This window comes from Callospermophilus lateralis, chromosome 7 (assembly GCF_048772815.1).
Source record: "Callospermophilus lateralis isolate mCalLat2 chromosome 7, mCalLat2.hap1, whole genome shotgun sequence".
NCBI lineage: Eukaryota > Metazoa > Chordata > Mammalia > Rodentia > Sciuridae > Callospermophilus > Callospermophilus lateralis.
Genome location: NC_135311.1, coordinates 106,057,212 through 106,079,636, shown reverse-complemented (window position 1 = coordinate 106,079,636; position 22,425 = coordinate 106,057,212). Strand labels below are relative to the sequence as shown.

The 22,425-nt window shown below is 34.7% G+C and overlaps 1 protein-coding gene across 1 annotated transcript in view; it reads right to left on the bottom strand.

The window, feature by feature from the left end:
- The window catches only part of Agbl4 (AGBL carboxypeptidase 4), a 1,194,123-nt gene that overhangs the window by 1,074,859 nt on the left and 96,839 nt on the right, over window positions 1-22,425 (bottom strand). The window contains exon 3 of the mRNA XM_076862591.1: window positions 1,082-1,206. Coding sequence (XP_076718706.1) covers window positions 1,082-1,206 — 125 coding nt within the window. The remainder of the gene's footprint in view (window positions 1-1,081; window positions 1,207-22,425) is intronic.

The following is a 22,425-nucleotide window of genomic DNA, read 5'->3' as shown; positions in this document are numbered from 1 at the left end:
GATTTACATGAGAGGAAATTAAACAAACTCATAAATTTCTCCCAAACACACTACAAAGACAACCTGAACTAAGAAGGTAAATGTTGGTTTATAAAGCTATGATTTCATCTACTTAAAAGAAACATAAAATCACTATATGTGTAACGTTTGTAGTTTTTCATGATTGATTATCTCAATATAAGAGAATGAGAACTGATTCTTAGGATTACATTTTTCAAAAAAAAATTAGTTGTAGATGGAGACAATAACTTTATTTCATTTATTTATTTTTATGTGGTGCTGATGATCGAACCCAGTGCCTCACATCTGCTAGGCAAGTGCTCTACCACTGAGGTACAACCCCAGCTCCTTAGCATTAGATTTTTACTAATTTTTTATTCAAATCACATGTGTTTATCTCTCCATTTTCATTCATATTCTCATGTAAAACAATATTTGAAATGGGTTATAAAAACATGCACCACTAGAAACAAGCTGAAGAAATCAGGGTTACTTGCAGATTAATACATTCAGAATTTTTAAAAAGTTAGTACGGAGAAACACAACAAAAATATTTTCCATTATCACTAAGAGAGGGGCTATAAAATATGTTCTGAGTTTCCCAGAAGTCAAAGCAAAAGGAAAATGGCATCAGTTACAAGAATCATATTGTCTAAAAAATATAAACTTGCCGTTGTACAGGAAAAGAACAGCTGTTTCTGAAACTGAGGCCTATGAGAAATGCCTTTCATAGGTGTTTAAAAGAAGAAATAATAAACAATAGCACTGTCTATAAAAATAATAGCAAGTCACTTCCCATGTTTCTTTATAGTGTCCCTTAAGGAATCCTAGCATATATTAATGGTTCAATCAATAATAACACTTAAAATATTTGTATTATTTTTAAAAAACATCAGATAACAAAAGTCAGCATACCTTCCCTATTTCTCTTTATCTCCTGGGGTGGGGGGGGCACTATCATGGCTAAAGATATCCAAGAACATAGTCTAATATTGACTTAGTATTTTGATATTCCTAAAACAAAACAAAAATATATTCTTCTTACCAAAAATACATTGAAATTATCCACTACTTCTCTCACCTGTGATTCTTTCACATTTTCAACAGTAAAGTTGAACCAGACTCGGAAGCGCGGATTACAGGTATCTGGCCTAATGAACAGATCATACTCGAACTCAGAGACCTGCTCCACCCTGCCAAGGTTACCTGGTAAAAAACAAATATTAAGACAACTTTAATAGAAGTTCATGCAAATCAATGTTATATACGTTTAAATACTGTGTGCTCTGATATTAGCATTCATCATCATCCAGTACTTGTAAGTTCAGTATTCTCAGTCTGTGAGGCCACCAACTCTGAATGCAGCCCTGGGTAAGGAGAACTTTAAGCTTTAAGAAATCAGGGTTACTGGCAGATTAATACATTCAGAATTTTTAAAAAGTTAGTACAGGGAAACCAAACAAAAATATTTTCCAGAATCACTAAGAGAGGGGCTATAAAATATGTTCTGAGTTTCCCAGAAGTCAAAGCAAATGGAAAGTGAAATCAGTTACAAGAATCATATTGTCTTAAAAATATAAACTATATAAAAATATGAATATATTTTTATATAAATAATAAAAATATAATATAAGCTAGTCCAGGCTATGGTAAAAGTAGCACTTCCTGGCAATTATCTGCAAGAAAACTCTCTTATGCAACAAGTGTCATTAATAGATTGGGGTGGCACATGGAGCCAGTGGTAAGCCCCAATAAACCAAGAGATAAGAACAAACTTAAGTTTCCTAATTAGAAAAATAAGAATCACAGTTTCTTATGTATATCATGTTAAGCTTTATGGCATACAAATTACCTCTAAAATATTTGGTCTTGTTTAATTATAACAGGAATATTATTTAGTCCATACTGTTCTTGTTTTATACTAAACTTCTATCATAATATGTTAAATAATATGTAGAATAAGGTTTTAAACAAAAATTAAAAGTAGGTGCTATATAATAATGATAAATTCACAACCATGAAATTAACTTCCATTTTCTCCACCAACAGTGGAAACATAGAATATATATGTATATGTTATATATAACGAATGTACTAACTTAAATGTTACCTTCATTCTTTGTTTTCTTCTCTCTGATTTTAAAGAGCAGTGAATTGTCTAAAATGTTAGCAATAGGATGAGATAAAAATAATCGCAAAGCATCTGATGAATTACCAAACCAGATGATCAATAGCATCAAAACAATTGACTGAGAAGTTGGTTTTGTACAGCTCTTGAAGAGCACAACAATGTTTTGCTTTAAAACGAGCTTTAATGAGTTTGCTTTCAAAAGAACACCCAGAATTAAATTTTAACTTTATATGTACCAACATTTTAAATTACTTCCTTTGGTAGTTCTATTGGCATGTCACCTGTTGTTATGAGCATCAATTGGACAACAATAGATAGAGAATAAGTCTGGGAATCAGAAGACCTGAGTTCCAATTCAACAGGTGTACTATGTGAAAATAACTAAGTTATTCACCTTCTCAGGGTCTCATCTGCAAAATGAAGAAGATATTGAATTATATAACCTCTAAGGTTCTTTCAGGAGTAACCTTCTTTAACTGCATGATTCTAGGGTTGATCAGACAGGGATCCAAGATAATAACATAACCCTTCAAAACCACACCAATTAACTTTAGGTTATTTTATCTCTTCTCATTATTTATTTATTGCACTCTGCAGGACCAGAACATTTAGGTCCAGCTAAGTATACACATATTGAAAACTTGCCTTGATATCAAAGTATAAACATGAGCAAATTAGAACCAAAGACTATCATCTTATTTTATCTACTTTAATTGCATTCAGAATTCCAAGGGAGATTCCTCAATTAAATTGATTCTTTCAACTAATTCCACCCCAAAACATTTACTAAACCTTCTGTTGTCAAAGGCATAGTATTTACTACACAATGACTATACATATGGAGTCAGAAGATTTGGGTTGGTTTTAGTTTTGTCGCTCACTGGATGACCTTCCGTGGTCACTTCTGTTTCCTCAGAGTGAGAATCAGATTAATTAAGTATGAACATTTTATACTTATAATAAACACAATTGGTTTTAATCATTTTGCAGTTACTATCAACATTAAATTTAGTACAAAAACAACATTTTCTGAGAATTTCTGTTATAAACTGTCCTAAACACTAGTGTACTAGGCTATTTAATCCTTAATTTTTTTGATAATTCTGTTTGTTAAAAAGATAATTCTGTTGTTACAAAGTAATCAGTCCCATTCTTAGGCATTAGTGGGTTACAGATTACAGAATTCCCTGTTGCTATTCCCAATTTATATACAAGGCATAGATAAATAAAATAACTTGTTCAAAATTGTACAGCAAGTAATGAAGTAAAAGTCATAGTTGGGTTTTGAATTCAGGCAATATAATGCTGACCACTAGACAGAGCTGATATAAATAATAAAGAGATATATTAATTAAAAGTACATTATAAGTTACAATGTTTAATAAAATTACTATCCTTAAATAAACAAGTAGAAAAGGTAATATTTTTCCCTCTAAAAGTTCATGATCTAAAAATTAAATATTGGCTGCCCTACACACCCCTGCCAGTCCGGAGGTCTCTGATCTCTGGGCACAGCCTTGGTTACTACAGACGCTGCTTCTGATGCTACCTCCGTGGAACTGGAAATCTCCTGTCAATCAACTGCCACCTACACCACTGCCACCCTTGCTGCTGCCTTTGATTCCACTACTGCCAGCCTGAAGTCACCTGGAGGTCTCTTTCTGGGTGCTGCTTGCACAGAGACACCACTGCCCCTGATGCAACTGAAGCTGACACTGCTGCTGACCCCCAAAGACCTCCTGATGAAGCTGCCCCCACAACTATAGTTGTAGCTGCTGGTGCTGTAGCCACTGCTGCCTGCTGCCAAAAACCACCACAACTACTGCTACTACCACAGCCTAAAAGACTTCTTTGGGGGAGATTCCAGGTTTGGTTGCACATGGTTGCACCCATCTGGGGACACCAATCAGGGCCTGGGGCCTGGGTGCCAGCAGGTTTAGCACCACAAAGCCTTTGTCTGGGGACTCTAGCTGGGGCCTGCAGGTCCAGTGTGGAGGTGCCTGCGGGTTTGAAGGAGCCTGGGGTCTTCCTGTTGAGAGGGCTGGTGGCCCTTGTCTTGATCAAGCTGCATCTCAGGGTTGCTCCTTTGCATGAGTGTATCCCTGGTGGTCTCTCTACAAGTAGGAGCAGCATTGAGATCTTGGGACTGCAGTGTGGCCTATCCTGAGGTATGTGAAGCCCAGATGGGTGGGATAGAGACTGGGTTTATGAGGGCTGATCTGGGTTTGGTGATCCCAAGGGACATCAGAGACAGGGCTAAGAAACTGTTGAACACTAACAGAGACAGTTCAACTTTCCAGGAAGATTTATTTTATTTTATTTTTCTATTCACTAATCTCTGTACCATATTTGGAACAGGATGTTTTTTTATGCATCAGTATGTGGAAGACAATGATATATGAATGGTGTTTTGCACTTTTATTGTATTCTTATGTCTTTGATTTTTTCCTCTTTGTGTACTTCCTCTCTCTTGTCTATTTTCTTGGATTTTCTTTCCAACTTTTCTCCAACCAACAGCCAATCTCTGTTGGCTCCTCTTCCACTCTTCCTGTGAATTTTTACTTCTAGCTTCTCTCTTCCTCCCAAAAGAATATTGCATACTACCCTACCTCTGTTCTCTCATGCACCATTTGAAATTGTAAACCATTTTTAACAAATTTTCTCTTTGTACTATAGATAGATATTGAACTAACTATTTTGGTTTAATGCAAGAAAGCAGTAGATGTCTTAGTGGGAGCTATTAGGCTTAAGGCTATGTATTGTTTACACTGGGTGCTATTGATATTGGTATTACCATTAAAGGCGAGGTGCTAGAAACCTTCAGGGACACTATAGGTCTACAGGGTAGAATTTATGCTGGCTTAGATCCATACTTCTAGATGGGAAAACACACTAACAACATGAAAAAAAAAACAAGGGAATAAAGTGCCCAAAAGAAATCAAAATGCTTCATCAACAGAAGCCACTGATAACACAGTAGAAGAAATGACCAACAAGGAGTTCAGATTGTACATCGTTAAATTGATATGTGAAGTAAAGAATAGTATTAGTAGTGAAATCAAAGAAAAAATATAGGAAGTGAAATAACACTTCAATAAAGAGTTAGAGATCATGAAAAAAATATCAGAAATCCCAAAATGAAAAAATAAATAAATCAAATTATAAATTCAATAAAAAGCACCACCAACAGACTAGACCACTTGGAAGACAAAACCTCAGACAATGAAGACAAAATATATAATTTCAAAAGTAGAGTTGAACATGTGGAGAAGATGTTAAGAAACCATGAACAGAACACCCAAGAATTATGGGATAACATGAAAAGACCGAATTTAAGAGTTATCGGAATAGATGAAGGAGCAGAGATACAAACCAAAGAGATGCACAATCTTTACAATGATATAATAGCAGAAAATTTCCCAAAACCAAAGAATGGAATGGAAAATCAAATACAAGAAACTTACAGGACACCAAATGTACAAAATTACAGCAGAGTCACACCAAAACACATTATAACGAGAATGACTAACACAGAGAATGAAGATGAAATCTTAAAGGCTGTGAGGGGAAAAAAATCGAATTATATAGGGGGAACCAACTCGGATCTCAACTGATTTCTCAACCCAGATCCCCAAAGTTAGGAGGTCCTAGAATAATATATTTCAAGCTCTAAAAGAAAATGAATTTTATATCCAGCAAAATTAAGTTTCAGATAATGAAATTAAAACCTTCTATGATAAACAAAAAATAAAAGAATTCAAAACTAGAAAGCCTACACTATGAAGCATTCCCAACAAAATATTTCATGAGGATGAAGTAAATAAAAAGTAAAAACCAAAAAAGGGAGGATCTAAACTAAAGGGACATTCAACCAAATGAGAAACTAAGACAAATAAAAAAACAGAAATAAATCAAAATTACAGGGAATACAAATCATGTCTCAATAATAACCTTGAATGTTAATGGCCTAAACTCATCAATCATAAAGACATAGATTGGGAGATTGGATTAAAAAGCAAGACCCAACAATATGCTGTCTTCAAGAGACTCAGATAATGGGCAGATTTCTAAAGGCTAAAAAAGAAAGGATGGGAAAAAAAAAACTTATCACTCATATGGATTGCATAAACAAGCAAGGGTTTTCATTCTCATTTCAGATAAAGTAGACTTCAAACCAAAGTTAATCAGAAGAGAAAGAAGAAAATTTCATACTTCTTAAGGAAGTATATATAAGCAGGACATAAAAATCATAAGTATTTATGCCTCAAACAATGGAGCTTCTAGGTACATCAAACAAACCCTTCTCAATTTCAAATAGACCACAATACAATAATACTTTGACACACCGCTCTCTCTACTAGATGGATCTTCCAAACAAAAACTAGATAAGAAAATTATAGAACTAAATAACATATTCAATAATTTAGACTTAACAAATATATATAGAATATTTCATCCATCAATGAGCAAATATACTTTTTTCTCAGAATATGGCTCCTTCATATCTTATGCCACAAATCAACTCTTAGTAAATACAGAAAAACAGAGATAATACCCTAGATTCTATCAGACCACATGAAAGGAAATAAGAAATCAATGATAAAATAAAAATATAAGCTATTGTAAAAAAAGGAGACTAGATAATACAGTATTGGATAATGAATGGATAGTAAAAGAAATAAAAAATGAAACAAAAAAATCTTAGAGATAAATGAGAACACTAATACAACATATCAAAATCTCTGGGACAATATAAAGGCAGTACTAAAAGAAAAGTTTATTGCATTGAGTGCATTCATTAAAAGAATAAAAAGACAAATAAATGACCTAACACTACATCTTAAGGCCCTACAAAAAGAAGAACAAGTCAACACCAAAAGCAGTAAAAGACAAGAAATATTTATATGAGAGCTGAAATCAATGACATCAAAATCAATGATAAAACAAAAGAAACAATTGAAAAAACTGACAAAAAAATTGGTTCTTTGAAAAACTAAATACAATTGATAAATCAATGACCATGCTAATGAAGAGAAAAAGAGGGAAAACTCAAATTACTAAAATATGAGATGAAGAAAAATATAAAACAATGGATACATCTCAAATACAGAAGATAATTAGAAACGATTTTGAAATTTATACTCCAATAAAATAGGAAATATTAAAGATATTGACAAATTTCTAGAGACATATGACTTATCCAAACTGAATAAGGAGGGCATACGCTATTTAAACAGATCAATTTCAAGTAATGAAATAGAAAGCAAAGCCCAGGACCAGATAGTTTATCAACCAAGTTCTACAAGACATTCAAAGAAGAATTAACACCATTCATCTCAAAGTATTCCATGAAATAAAAAAGGATTTCCAAACACATGCTATGGGGCTAATATCACTGTAATACCAAAACCACAGAAAAAAACATTTCAAGAAAAGAAAACTTCAGACCAATATCCCTGATGAACATAGAGGCAAAAATTCTCAATTAAATTCTGATACAAACCATACAAAAAATATTAAAAAGATAATACACCACAATCAAGTGGGGTTCATCCGGGATACAGGGTTGGTTCAACTGCAGAAATCAATAAGTGTAATTCATCATACTAATAGACTTAAAAACAAGAATCATATGATCATCTCAATAGATGCCAAAAAATCATTTGCAAAATAGAACACACCTTCATGTTCAAAAGACTAGAAAAACTAGGGATAGTAGGAACAACATTGTAAAAGCTCTGTATACTAAATCTAAGGCCAGAAACATTCTACATGGAGAAAAATTGAAGGCATTCCTTCGGAAAACTGGAACAAGATAAGGATGTCCTCTTTCACCACTTTCATTCAACATCATCCTTGAAACTCTAGCCAAAGCAATTAAACAAAAGAAAGAAATTAAAGGAATACAAATATGTGAAGAAGAGCTCAAACTATCACTGTTTGTTGATGACATGATTTTATATCTAGAAAACACAAAAAAATTCCACCAGAAAACTTCTACAACTAATATCTGAATTCATCAAAGTAGCATGATATAAAATCAACACCCATAAAGCAAACACATTCCTATACATCAGCAATGATGAAAGAGAAATTAGGAAAACTACTCCATTCACAATAGCCTCAAAAAATACCTGGGAGTCAATCTAACAAAAGAGGTGAAAGACCTCTATGATGAAAAATACAGAATACTAAAGAAAGAAATTGAAGAAAACCGCAGAAGATAAAAAGATCTCCCATCCTCCTGGAGAGGCTATATTGTCAAAATTGGCCATATTCCAAATTGGCCATATTACCAAAAGCGTTATACAGATTTAATTCAATTCCTAGTAAAATCCCAATGACATTCTTCATAGAAATAAAAAAGCAATCATAAAATGTTTTTGAAAAATAAGAGACCCAGAACAGCTAAAACAATCCTTAGCAAGAAAAGTGAAGCAGGAGGCATCACAATACCAGACCCTTAAACTATACTACAGAACTATAGTAACAAAAATAGCATGGTATTGGCACCAAAATAGACTTGTAGACCAATGGTACAGAATAGAGGACACAGAGACAAACTCATGTAAATGTGATTATGTGATACTAGACAAAGGTGTCAAAAACATTCACTGAAGAAAAGGTAGCCTATTCAAGAAATGGTGCTGGCAAAATTGAAAATCCATATGTAACAAAATGAAATTAAACCACTATCTCTCACCCTGCACAAAAATCAACTCAAAGTGGATCAAAGACGAAGGCACTAGTATAGAGACCCTGTGCCTAATAGAAGAAAAATTAGGCCCAATTCTTCACATCAGCCTAGGATCTGAATTCCTTAAAAGACTGTTAAGGCACAAGAAGTAAAATAAACAATCAATAAATGAAATGGCTTCAAATTAAAAAGCTTCTTCTTGGAGATCCAACATGGCGGCGGGCGGGGAGGCAGCGCTTTCAGTACCTCCTCAATAACGGGGTCAGAGAGATGCATTGATACATTTAGATTCCACCTGCTGAGAAACTCCTAGCAAAATTCCACTGAAGAGAGACCGGCCAGGAATTAGTAAGATTTTTGGAAGTGACAGTTTGCCCCAGACGAGTGAATCTCCACCACTCGGTGCAGAGGTCCAGACCCACCAGCCGCTGCCTGCACGACTCGGCGACCATCGGCCCCCACAACTGGGCGGCTAGCCTCCGTGGCGTAGCTCAGCAGGAGCGGCACAGGGACTCTAGGAAGAGGTCTCTAGCCAAGCCTTCATGAAATAGCGAATCGGGAACTGAAATCAACCAGAGACAGACCAGTCCCACCCCTCCCTTTGGACACTCGGCAAGGAGCCTGGGGCCCACCATAGCACAGAGGTGACGTCACTGGAGTTCGGCCAATGGAATTCCTTCCCAGCGGAATCCATTTTAGCAGGTGTGTGACTCCTACCCCCTCCAGATACAAGCAGCCAGGAAACCTCGGGAATCTCTCCAGGGGCTTGTCTGTAGGGAAGCAGAGGGGATTCCCAATCCCCAACTCCCCTTACCACCAGCGGTGACACCCAAGGTCTTAGCCGCCAGTTTCCAGGGGCGTGCCCACCAAAGGGATCCGGAAAAATTAAACTGTTGGTTCCCAGATCACCGCACCACAGCACTGGGGCTTAGATGAATGACAGAGAGAGTGCTCAGTCGTTCAGGAAATAGGACATGTGGTGGGGCTACAAGTGTAACCAGATCCTTGGGGAACCACCTCCGGTGAACAGGACTTGGCTGGCTGGCTGGCAGGAGGAAGGGGGGTAGGGGCCGGGGAAGTGAAACGGCTCTAAACTAACAGGATTGAGAGACTCCCAGGAGCCGCCTTATAGGGATTGCTGTCGGCACATAGAGGGCAGAAGTTCGGCTCGGAGGGCACAGCTCCGCCTACTGGAAGAGAAGAAAATGGATCTCTAAGACTTCAAATTTTTTCTTTTTTTTTCTCTCTTTGTTCTTTTCTCTCCTTTTCCTTCTTTCTTCTTTCCCATTTCAAGTTTTATTGTTCTTTCCATTCTCCCCTAATCTATCTCTCTCTCCTTCTTTCTTTTAAAGAGCACCTTCCTTCCCCTATCCCCCAACTTTCATCCCAAGCATTATGTCTTCCATTACGTGTAATTGTCTAAATGCAAATAGGTGAATGTTTCCAGGCTGTCTATACGGCTCCTAAATACCTAGCTACTACCAAACACCCTGATCCAATCGCCTGTTAGCATCCCCATTCAGTAGAGCAATCTTCTAAAGTAGCCAAGACATACTAACCCTCATACCATCATAGCACCTAACCTAAACATAAAGTCCTAAGAACAAACAACAAATCACTATATGCATACAGAATCCGGAAGCCTGTTATGAATTAAATGAATCAGCTTTAAAGTACAATAAAGCCCAACATTTCTAGGCATAGTCTCCCACCCCAAAAGAGAGACAACAGAGATATACAAGACCAAAACAAATTTATAGGAGAAAGCAGAAACACAGCAGTCAAACAGAGCTGGAAAGTATTGTGAACAACATGAAAAAACAAGGGAAAAAAAGATTACAAACAATGCAGGACAACTTAAATCTACAGGAGGACCTAGAGGCATCAGAAAAATGGACAGAGAAAGAACTCAAGGCATACCTAATTCAGATGGAATGGAATATTAGAGAAGATATGAGACAGCAAATCAAGCAATGAAAGTATATTTTGAAAATGAATTAAATAAACAAATTCAAATGGCAAAGAACGAGCTCTACCAGGAGATAGAGATTTTTTAAAAAATCAAACAGTAATCCTAGAAATGGAGGAAACCATAAACCAAATTAAAAACTCAAACAAGAATATTACAAATAGACTAGATCAAGTAGTAGTCAGAACATCAGATAATGAAGACAAAGTTTATTAACTTGAAAAGAATATAGTCAACACAGAAAGGATGCTTAAAACCCACGAGCAATCTATCCAAGAGATATGGGATGTCATAAAAAAAACAAACTTGAGAGTCATTAGGATAGAAGGTATAGAGGTTCAAACCAAAAAAATGGACAACCTATTAAATGAAATAATCCTAGAAAACTTCCCAGATATGAAAGATGGAATGGATTACCAAATCCTGGAAGCCTACAGGACCCCAAACATTCAAAACCATAATAGACCAACTCCAAGACACATAATTATGAAGATATCCAACATACAGAACAAGGAGAGAATATTAAAAGCTATGAGAGAAAGGAGGCAGATTACATTCAGGGGTAAACCAATTAGGTTAACGGCTGAATTTTAATCACAGACGTTGAAAGCGAGAGGATCCTGGAACAGTGTATTTCAAACGCTGAAAAATAATGGATTCCAACCAAGAATACTGTATCCAGCAAAATCAAGCTTCAGATTTGACAATTAAATTAAAATATTTCACAATAAACAAATGTTAAAAGAATTCGCAGCCAGAAAACCAGCACTGCAAGGCATTTTGAGCAAAATACTACAAGAAGAGGAATTGAAAAATGGCACCCAAAACTAACAGTGGAAGGTATCTCAGTAAAGGGGGAGAAAAATAACCAAAGAGGAAAAACTAGCCAAACTAAAATAAATAAATAAATAAACATGACTGGAAGTACAAACCATATTTCAATAGTAACCTTAAATGTTAATGGCTTAAATTCACCAATCAAGAGACATAGGTGAGTAACCTGGATTAAAAAAACAGATCCAACAATATGCTGCCTTCAGGAGACTCATATGATAGGAAAAGACATACACAGGCTGAAGGTAAAAGGTTGGGAAAAATCATACCACTCACATGGCCCTCGGAAGCAAGCAGGAGTGGCAATACTCATATCGAATAAAATCAACTTCAAACCTAAGTTAATCAAAAGGGATAAAGAAGGACACTATATACTGTTAAAAGGAACCATACACCAACAAGACATAACAATTATCAATATGTATGCACCAAACAATGGTGCTGCAACGTACATAAAACAAACTCTCCTCAAGTTCAAGAGTCAAATAGACCACAACACAATAATTATGGGTGACTTCAACACACCGCTCTCTCCATTAGACAGATCCTCCAGACAAAAGCTGAATAAAGAAACTATAGAACTCAATAACACAATCAATAACCTAGACTTAACCGACATATATAGAATATATCGACCATCATCAAGTGGATACACGTTCTTCTCAGCAGCACATGGATCTTACTCAAAAATAGACCATATATTATGCCATAGGGCAACTCTTAGTAAATATAAAGGTGTGGAGATAATACCATGCACCTTATCTGATCATAATGGAATGAAACTGGAAATCAATGATAAAAGAAGGAAGGAAAAATCCTGCATCACCTGGAAAATGAACAATATGTTACTGAATGATCAATGGGTTACAGAAGACATAAAAAAGGAAATCAAAAAATTCTTAGAGATAAACGACAATACAGACACAACATACTGGAATCTATGGGGACACAATGAAAGCAGTTTTAAGAGGGAAATTCATTGCCTGGAGTTCATTCCTCAAAAAAAGAAAAAAAAAACAACAATTAAATGAACTCACACTTCATCTCAAAACCCTAGAAAAGGAAGAGCAAAACGACAGCAAATGAAGTAGAAGACAAGAAATAATTAAAATCAGAGCAGAAATCAATGAAATTGAAACAAAAAAAACATTGAAAAAATTGATAAAACTAAAAGTTGGTTCCTCAAAAAAATAAATAAGATCAACAGACCCTTAGCCATGCTAACGAAGAGAAGAAGAGAGAGAATTCAAATTATTAACATACAGGATGAAAAAGGCAATATCACAATGGACACTACAGAAATACAGAAGATAATTAGAAAGTATTTTGAAACCCTATATTCCAATAAAATAGAAGATAGTGAAAATATCGATAAATTTCTTAAGTCATATGATCTGCCCAGATTGAGTCAGGAAGACACACACAATTTAAACAGACCAATAACAAAGGAAGAAATAGAAGAAGCCATCAAAAGACTACCAACCAAGAAAAGCCCTGGACCAGATGGGTATACAACGGAGTTTTACAAAACCTTCAAAGAAGAATTAATACCAATACTTTTCAAGCTATTTCAAGAAATAGAAAAAGAAGGAGCTCTTCCAAATTCATTCTATGAGGCCAACATCACCCTGATCCCGAAACCAGACAAAGACACTTCAAAGAAAGAAAACTACAGACCAATATCTCTAATGAACTTAGATGCAAAAATTCTCAATAAAATCCTGGCGAATCGAATACAAAAGCATATCAAAAAAATTGTGCACCATGATCAAGTAGGATTCATCCCTGGGATGCAAGGCTGGTTCAATATACGGAAATCAATAAATGTTATTCACCACATCAATAGATTTAAAGAAAAGAACCATATGATCATCTCCATAGATGCAGAAAAAGCATTTGACAAAGTATAGCATCCCTTTATATTCAAAACACTAAAAACTAGGGATAACAGGAACTTACCTCAACATTGTAAAAGCTATATATGCTAAGCCTCAGGCTAGCATCATTCTAAATGGAGAAAAACTGAAGGCATTCCCTCTAAAATCTGGAACAAGACAGGGATGCCCTCTATCTCCACTTCTATTCAATTTAGTTCTTGAAATACTAGCCAGAGCAATTAGACAGACAAAAGAAATTAAAGGCATAAAAATAGGAAAAGAAGAACTTAAATTATCACTATTTGCGGTTGACATGATTCTATACCTAGAAGATCCAAAAGGGTCTACAAAGAAACTACTAGAACTAATAAATGAATTCAACAAAGTGGCAGGATATAAAATCAACATGCATAAATCAAAGGCATTCCTGTATATTAGCAACAAAACTTCTGAAATGGAAATGAGGAAAACCACTCCATTCACAATATCCTCAAAAAAAAAAAATAAAATACTTGGGAATCAACCTAACAAAAGAGGTGAAAGATTTATACAATGAAAACTACTAAACCCTAAAGAGAGAAATAGAAGAAGATCTTAGAAGATGGAAAAATATACCCTGTTCATGGATAGGCAGAACTAACATCATCAAAATGGCAATATTACCCAAAGTTCTCTACAGGTTTAATGTGATGCCAATCAAAATCCCAATGGCATTTCTTGTAGAAATAGATAAAATAATCATGAAATTCATATGGAAAAACAAAAGATCCAGAATAGCAAAAGCAATTTTAAGCAGGAAGTGTGAATCTGGATGTATAGCGATACCAGATTTCAAACTGTACTACAGAGCATTAGTAACAAAAACAGCATGGTACTGGTACCAAAACAGGCGGGGGGACCAATGGTACAGAATAGAGGACACAGAGACCAACCCACAAAATTACAACTTTCTTATATTTGATAAAGGGGCTAAAAGCATGCAATGGAGGAAGTATAGCATCTTCAACAAATGGTGCTGGGAAAACTGGAAATCCATATGCAACAAAATGAAACTGAATTCCCTCCTCTCACCATGCACAAAAGTTAACTCAAAATGGATCAAAGAGCTTAATATCAAATCAGAGACTCTGCGCCTGATAGAAGAAAAAGTTGGTTCCGATCTACATATTGTGGGGTCGGGCTCCAAATTCCTTAATAGGACACCCATAGCAAAAGAGTTAATAACAAGAATCAACAAATTGGACTTACTTAAACTAAAAAGTTTTTTCTCAGCAAGAGAAACAATAAGAGAGGTAAATAGAGAGCCTACATCATGGGAACAAATTTTTACCCCTCACACTTCAGATAGAGCCCTAATATCCAGAATATACAAAGAACTCAAAAAATTAAACAATAGGATAACAAATAACCCAATCAACAAATGGGCCAAGGACCTGAACAGACACTTCTCAGAGGAGGACATACAATCAATCAACAAGTATATGAAAAAATGCTCACCATCTCTAGCAGTCAGAGAAATGCAAATCAAAACCACCCTAAGATATCATCTCACTCCAGTAAGATTGACAGCCATTATGAAGTCAAACAACAATAAGTGCTGACAAGGATGTGGGGAAAAGGGTACACTTGTACATTGCTGGAGGGATTGCAAATTGGTGCGGCCAATTTGGAAAGCAGTATGGAGATTCCTGGGAAAGCTGGGAATGGAACCACCATTTGACCCAGATATCGCCCTTCTCAGACTATTCCCTGAGGACCTTAAAAGAGCGTACTATAGGGATACTGCCACATCAATGATCATAGCAGCACAATTCACAATAGCTAGACTGTGGAACCAACCAAGATGCCCTTCAATAGATGAATGGATAAAAAAAATGTGGCATTTATACACAATGGAGTATTACGCAGCACTAAAGATGACAAAATCATGGAATTTGCAGGTAAATGGATGGCATTAGAGCAGATTATGTTAAGTGAAGCTAGCCGATCCTTAAAAAACAAATGCCAAATGTCTTATTTGATATAAGGAGAGCAACTAAGAATAGAGCAGGGAAGAAAAGCATGAGGAAAAGATTAACATTAAACAGAGACGAGTGGTGGGAGGGAAAGGGAGAGAGAAGGGAAATGGTATGAAAATGGAAGGAGACCCTCAATGTTACACAAAATTACATATAAGAAAAAAAAAAACTTCTTAGTTTAAGTAAGTCCCATTTGTTGATTCTTGTTATTAACTCTTGTGCTATGGGTGTCCTATTAAGGAATTTGGAGCCCAACCCCACAATATGTAGATCGGAACCAACTTTTTTTTCTACCAGACACATAGTTTCTGATTTGATATCAAGGTCCTTGATCCATTTTGAGTTAACGTTTGTCTATGGGGAGAGGAGGGGATTCAGTTTCATTTTGTTGCATATGGATTTCCAGTTTTCCCAGCACCATTTGTTGAAGATGCTATCCTTCCTCCATTGCATGCTTTTAGCCCCTTTATCGAATATAAGATAATTGTAATTTTGTGGATTGGTTTCTGTGTCCTCTATTCTATACCATTGGTCCACCCGCCTGTTTTGGTACCAGTACCATGCTGTTTTTGTTACTATTGCTTTGTAGTACAGTTTGAAATCTGGTATCGCTACACCTCCTGATTCACACTTCCTGTTTAGAATTGCTTTTGCAATTCTGGGTCTTTTATTTTTCCATATGAGTTTCATGATTGCTTTATCTATTTCCACAAGAAATGCCGTTGGGATTTTGATTGGCATTGCATTGAACCTATAGAGAATTTTTGGTAATATCACCATTTTGATGATGTTAGTTCATCAAAAAAAAATTACATATAAGAGGTTGTGAGGGGAAAGGTGGGGGGGAAACAAGGGAGAGAATTGAACAACAGCAGAGGAGGTAGAGAGGAAAAATGGGAGGGGAGGGGAGGGGAGGGGGGATAGTAGGGGATAGGAAAGGTAGCAGAATACAACAATCACTAATATGGCATTATGTAAAAAGGTGAATGTGTAACCGATGTGATTCTGCAATTTGTATTTGGGGTAAAAATGGGAGTTCATAACCCACTTGAATCAAATGTATGAAAGATGATATGTCAGGAGCTTTGTAATGTTTTGAACAACCAATAAAAAAAAGCTTCTTCTGAGCAAAGGAAACAATAATGTGAGGAGAGAGCCTACAAATTGGGAGAATATCTTTACCACTTGAATCTCTTATAAAGAATTAATCTCTAGGATATATAAACTACTGAAAATACTTAACATCCAAAAACAAATAACACAATCAATATATGGGCAAAGGTACTGAACAGACAATTCACACAAGAAGAAATTCAATTGATCAACAAAATATATGAAAAAGTGTTCAACACCTCTAGCAATTATAAAAATGCAAGTCAAAACTACTCCATGATTTCATCTCACTCCTGTCAGAATGGCAATCATAAAGAATACAGGTAACAATAAATGTTAGCCAGGGTGTGGGGGAAAAGGTACACTCATACATTCCTGGTAGAACTGCAAATTGGTATAACCACTATGGAAAGCAGTATGGAGATTACTCAGAAAATTCGGACTGGAACCACCATTTGACCTAGTGATCCCACTCATTGATTTATATCGAAAGACTTAAAATCAGCATACTACAATAATGCAGCTATGCCAATGTTTATAGTAGCTCAGTTCACAATAGCTAAACTATGGATCCATCCTTGGTGTCCCTCAATAGATGAATGTATAAAGAAAATGTGGTATATATACTCAATGGAATATTACTCAGCTTCAAAAAAGCGTGAAATTATGGCATTTGCTAGTAAGTGGATGAAGTTGGAGAATATCGTGATAAGTGAAATAAGAAAATCCCACAAAACCAAAGGCTGAATGTTTTCTCTAATATGCAGATGCTAATTCACAATAAATTTGGCACACTAGAAAAGAATAGCATTAAATTAGATTAGGTAGAGAGAAGTGATGTAATGGGAGTGGAGGGGATGTGGGGATAGGAAAGATAGTAGAAAGAAATAGTCATTATTACTTTATGTACATATGTGACTACATGACCAATATGATTCTGCAACATACACACTCAGAAAAATGAGAAATTATATCCCATTTATGTATGATGTATCAAAGTGTATAAATGCATTGTATTGTAATGTATAACTAATTAAAACAATAAAAAATTAAATATTTACATATATTTGAATAATCAAGACAGAAGGTTTTTACTTTATTTTTAATACTGGAACAGTATAAATAAGTTCTAACAAATACCATATCTTAAAATTGCTGTTGCATATAGTATCTATAACAATACAGCAGACATGTCCAGAAATGTACACTTTTAAAATAATTTGACACAATTTATATTATTAAACACTTGTCAGGAACCAATGATGAATAAACTGAAACCCAGAAATGTTTAGTACTCTCTTTATTACATTTTTTAAAACATCACAAAAAAACCTTAAGAACTTTTGACTCCAAAATGTTGCTCTTTCAAATATACCATAACTGTAGCCAGTTCATTTATTCAGCATTTAATGAGTTATTCATCAAAAAATTACTATACTATGTGCTAATAAATAACCAGAGAATAAATGATTGAGATATTATCTTTGTGCTCAATGAGCTTACATTCTCAAAGAATAAGCATTTGATCTTTGGTATTCTATAAATAAGTTGAAGTTTTCCACCATTTATGGGAGGAATATTCTCTGTGTTATGTGTAAGTGTATAAACAACACTTTCCTCATATTTTCTGAAATATTTCATCGAAGTATCAGGTTATAACAATCCATAAATATCTACATGAAAGTAAGCTAACAATATCATGAATTTCCCTTCCATGTAGATGAAAGGCAATGAAAGAAAGCAAAGAACAATCTAAAACACATAAAAAATTAAACAAAATACAGGATATAAATTTTAAACCCAAATATAGCACCAAATATCTTAAATGTAAATTGGTTAAACATTACAATTAATACAAAATGGATAAACCTGGAGCACATTATGCTCAGTACAATAAACCAGACTCAGAAAGAAAACCACTATATGATATCACTTATATGTGCAATCTTTTTGGAAAAAAGACAAATATATAAAAATAGAGAGGTGGTTACCATAAGTCTCAGGCTGAGAGAGAAAATGGGGGAAATAAGTTAAAAGGTATAAAGTTACAGAGGTGTAGTTAAGTAGGTCCAGATATGCAATGTACATCATTATGATGATAGTCAATATTGTACAGCATACTGGAAATTTTCTAGAGGTAGATTTTAGATGCTTTTACAACATAAACACATATGAAAGTGAGAAACTACGTGATATGATGGATATATTAATATGCTCAACTATGTATAAATATTTCAAAACATCATGTAATCCATCCTAAATACTTACAATATAATGGTTTTAAGTAAAAGGCAAATGATTTATTGTGGATATGTTGCTTATAATATAAACTATACATTACATGCACAAAAAGACTGAAAAAAATGAAAAGTTATAGCAGCACAACACTATCAATAAGAAATATACCAGAGAGATAAATTTTAAGAAATATTACTAAAAATGAGCAAGAATGTTTCCTGTTTTAAGAAAGATTTACTCAAGAATCAATAAATGGGATGGTATCAAGCTAAAAAAAAAAGCCTTTACAGCAAAGGGAACAATCAAGAATGTGAAGAGAGCCTAAGGAATGAAAGAAAATATTTGCACCTCAGAGCATTAATCTCTGGGATATACAAAGAACTCAAAAAACTTAACACACATAACACACAAAACCAAATAACCTAATCAATAAATGTGTAAAGGAACTGAACAGACACTTCACAGAAGAAGAATACAAACAGCGAACAAGTATATGGAAAAAAATTCAACATCTCTAGCAATTAGAGAAATTCAAATCACAACTACAATGAGATTCCATCTCACTCCAGTCCAAATGGCAATTATCAATAATAAGAACAATAGTAAGTGTTGGCAAATAAGAACAATAGTAAGTGTTGGCAAGGATGTAGAAGAAAAGGCTTACTCATACGCTGCTGGTGGGACTGCATATTGGTGCAACCACTGTGGAAAGCAATATGGAGATTCCTCAGAAAACATGGAGTAGAACCACTATTTGATATTCTTACCTCACTCCTCAGTATATACCCAAAGAACTTAAAATCAGCATAACATCAATGTTTACAGCATCTCAATTCACAATATCTAAGCTATGCCAACCTAGATGCCATAAATTAATATTACTCAGCCATAAAAAGAATGACTTTATAATATTTATTGATACATGGATGGAACTATGTACTATTGTGCTAAGTAAAATAAGTCAATTCCCCCCCCAAAACAAAGGTGAATGTTCTCTCTGATATGTCGATACTAACACATACATGTGTGGGGTGGGGTAGAACAGAAGTTCATTGAATTAGACAAAGGGAAATGAAGGTAAGGTAAAGAGATGGGAATAAGAAAGACAATAGAATGAGTAGGACAAAACTTTCTTATGTTCATATATAAATACATGACCAATGAATCTCCACATCATGTACAACTGCAAAAATGGGATCCTAATTAAAATAAATTATATTCCATGTACGTATAATATGTCAAAATACACTCTACTGTCATGTACATCTAAAAAGAAAAAATTTTCCTTAACTTCAAAAGAAAGAGTAATTTCACTAACAACCTACAAAAATACTTAAAAGTAAATATCCATAATAATAGGTATTTAAGACATATCACCAAAATTTGACAAGATTAAAAAATGGAATAATCTAGAATCCTGGTGAGAAATTTAATATACCAACGCCATTAAATTAAAAAAAAAACAAATTTTTTCAATAAAAAGAGACAATTTGAAAATATGACTTTATAATCTATCCACATTTAATTATAGAATACTTGACATTTATAAAACTAAACAATATAAATTCATTTCAAATGCACATTCTACTACACTTCTCAAAAATGATTATATGCTGGTCCATAAAGCAAGTCTCTACAAATTTCAAAGGTCTTATACTGTGTATGTTCTTTTATCATAGTAATATTTTTAACTAAATCATGTTCAATATTCAACAATCAAAATTTGTGGGATACAGCTAAATCCTTTATAAGATGTACATTCATAGTGATATAGACAGATAGATATGATTGATTTTCTTAGGTTTCTGCATCTTGCTTAGAGTGAGTGAATCATGCCTCTATTTTTTTTTTTTTTTTGGTACCAGGGATTGAACTCAGAGGCATTCGACCACTGAGCCACATATTCTGCCCTATTTTTTTTTGTTATTTAGAGACAAGATCTCACTGAGTTGCTTATTAGCACTTCGTTATTGCTGAGACTGACTTTGAACTCGCAATCCTCCTGCCTCAACCTCCCAAGCTTTTGGGATTACAGGTGTGTCTACTGTAAATATTTTACTTTGAAAATTAAAAAAAGCATTTTCAAAATTAAACAAACAAAAAAGCAGAAGCAAGCAAATAGAAAAGAACAGAAAAGTTTAATTCAAAGAAATTGAAAATATAAAAGAAATTAAAAATGTAAAAATTGACTATTTTAATAATACTTTTAATATTAACAAACTCTATCAAATTTCATAGACAAAAAAGAAGAAACTAATTTTTAAAAAAATTTAAGTGACATCAGCAAGATGGTAGAATAGTAGGTTCTAGTGTGTGTCCCCAAAGAAACATTGATTTAGCAAACATCTTTGGACAACTATTCCTTTATGAGAACTCCAGAATCCAAATGAGAGGTTGCAGCATAATACTGGGAAAGCACAGAATTGAGACTAGAAGTATTCAAAAGGTAAAAAGTATATTTTACTTTACCCTATTACCCTTACTCCCGATTAGCACAGTAGAGGGCAGAGAAAGATCCCGTTAACCTGTAATTTTTCCAATGGAGAAATAAAGAGTGAAATGAACATCTGACTCATGAGTCTGTGGAGGCACTTAGTGAGGGATCATCTTCTGACATGTCTAATCCAGAGCACTGAGGGAATCAAAATAACTAGATAAGTTGGACATTATCTACAATTTAAAAAAAGGGTTGAGGGCTCTCAAAAGCACTGCCTGGACCTCAACAACTAGCCTGCAAATGTTGGTAGCAGCTCCCCCGCTTGAACACCACAGCACAATGTCTGCCCACCTATAGTAGACCCACTGAAGAACATGGAATTCTCAGAGATACCTGACAACTGTAGGGATTTCTCTAACAGAGCCAGCCTATAGACTAGAAGAAGTGACTACTTCTTCAAATGCAGAAACCAACACAAGGCTACTAGGATTAAAAAAAAATTTTTTTTTACGGAAACATGACCCACCTCCAAACAAAAATTCATGCATGTATAAAACTTCAGTAATCAACCCTAAAGAAATGGAAATCTATTAACTACCTGAAAAAGGATTAAAAATAATTATCTTTGGGCTGGGGATGTGGCTCAAGTGGTAACGTGCTCGCCTGGCATGTGCGGAACATTGGATTCAATCCTCAGCACCATATAAAATAAAATAAAGATGTTGTGTCCACCGAAAACTGAAAAATAAATATTTTTAAAAATTCTCTCTCTCTCTCTCTCTCTCTCTCTCTCTCTCTCTCTCAAAACATAATTATCTTAAATTCAGTGAGTAACAAAAGGACACAAGTTGACAAATAATATCTGAACAATGAAAGATGAACAAAAATTAGAAGTTGAACAGGAAAAAAATCATAAGAAAGAACCAAGAAAATTTTGGAGATGAAGAATACAATGACTCAATTGAAAAGCTCAACAGAGAGAGTCAACAGAGTGTCAATCTAGCAAAACAATGAACTAGCAAACCTGAAGACAGATCCTTTGAAATTATACAGTTAGATTAGGGGAAAAAAAAGAATGAAGAAAACCTAGAAATTTATAAAATATAATCAA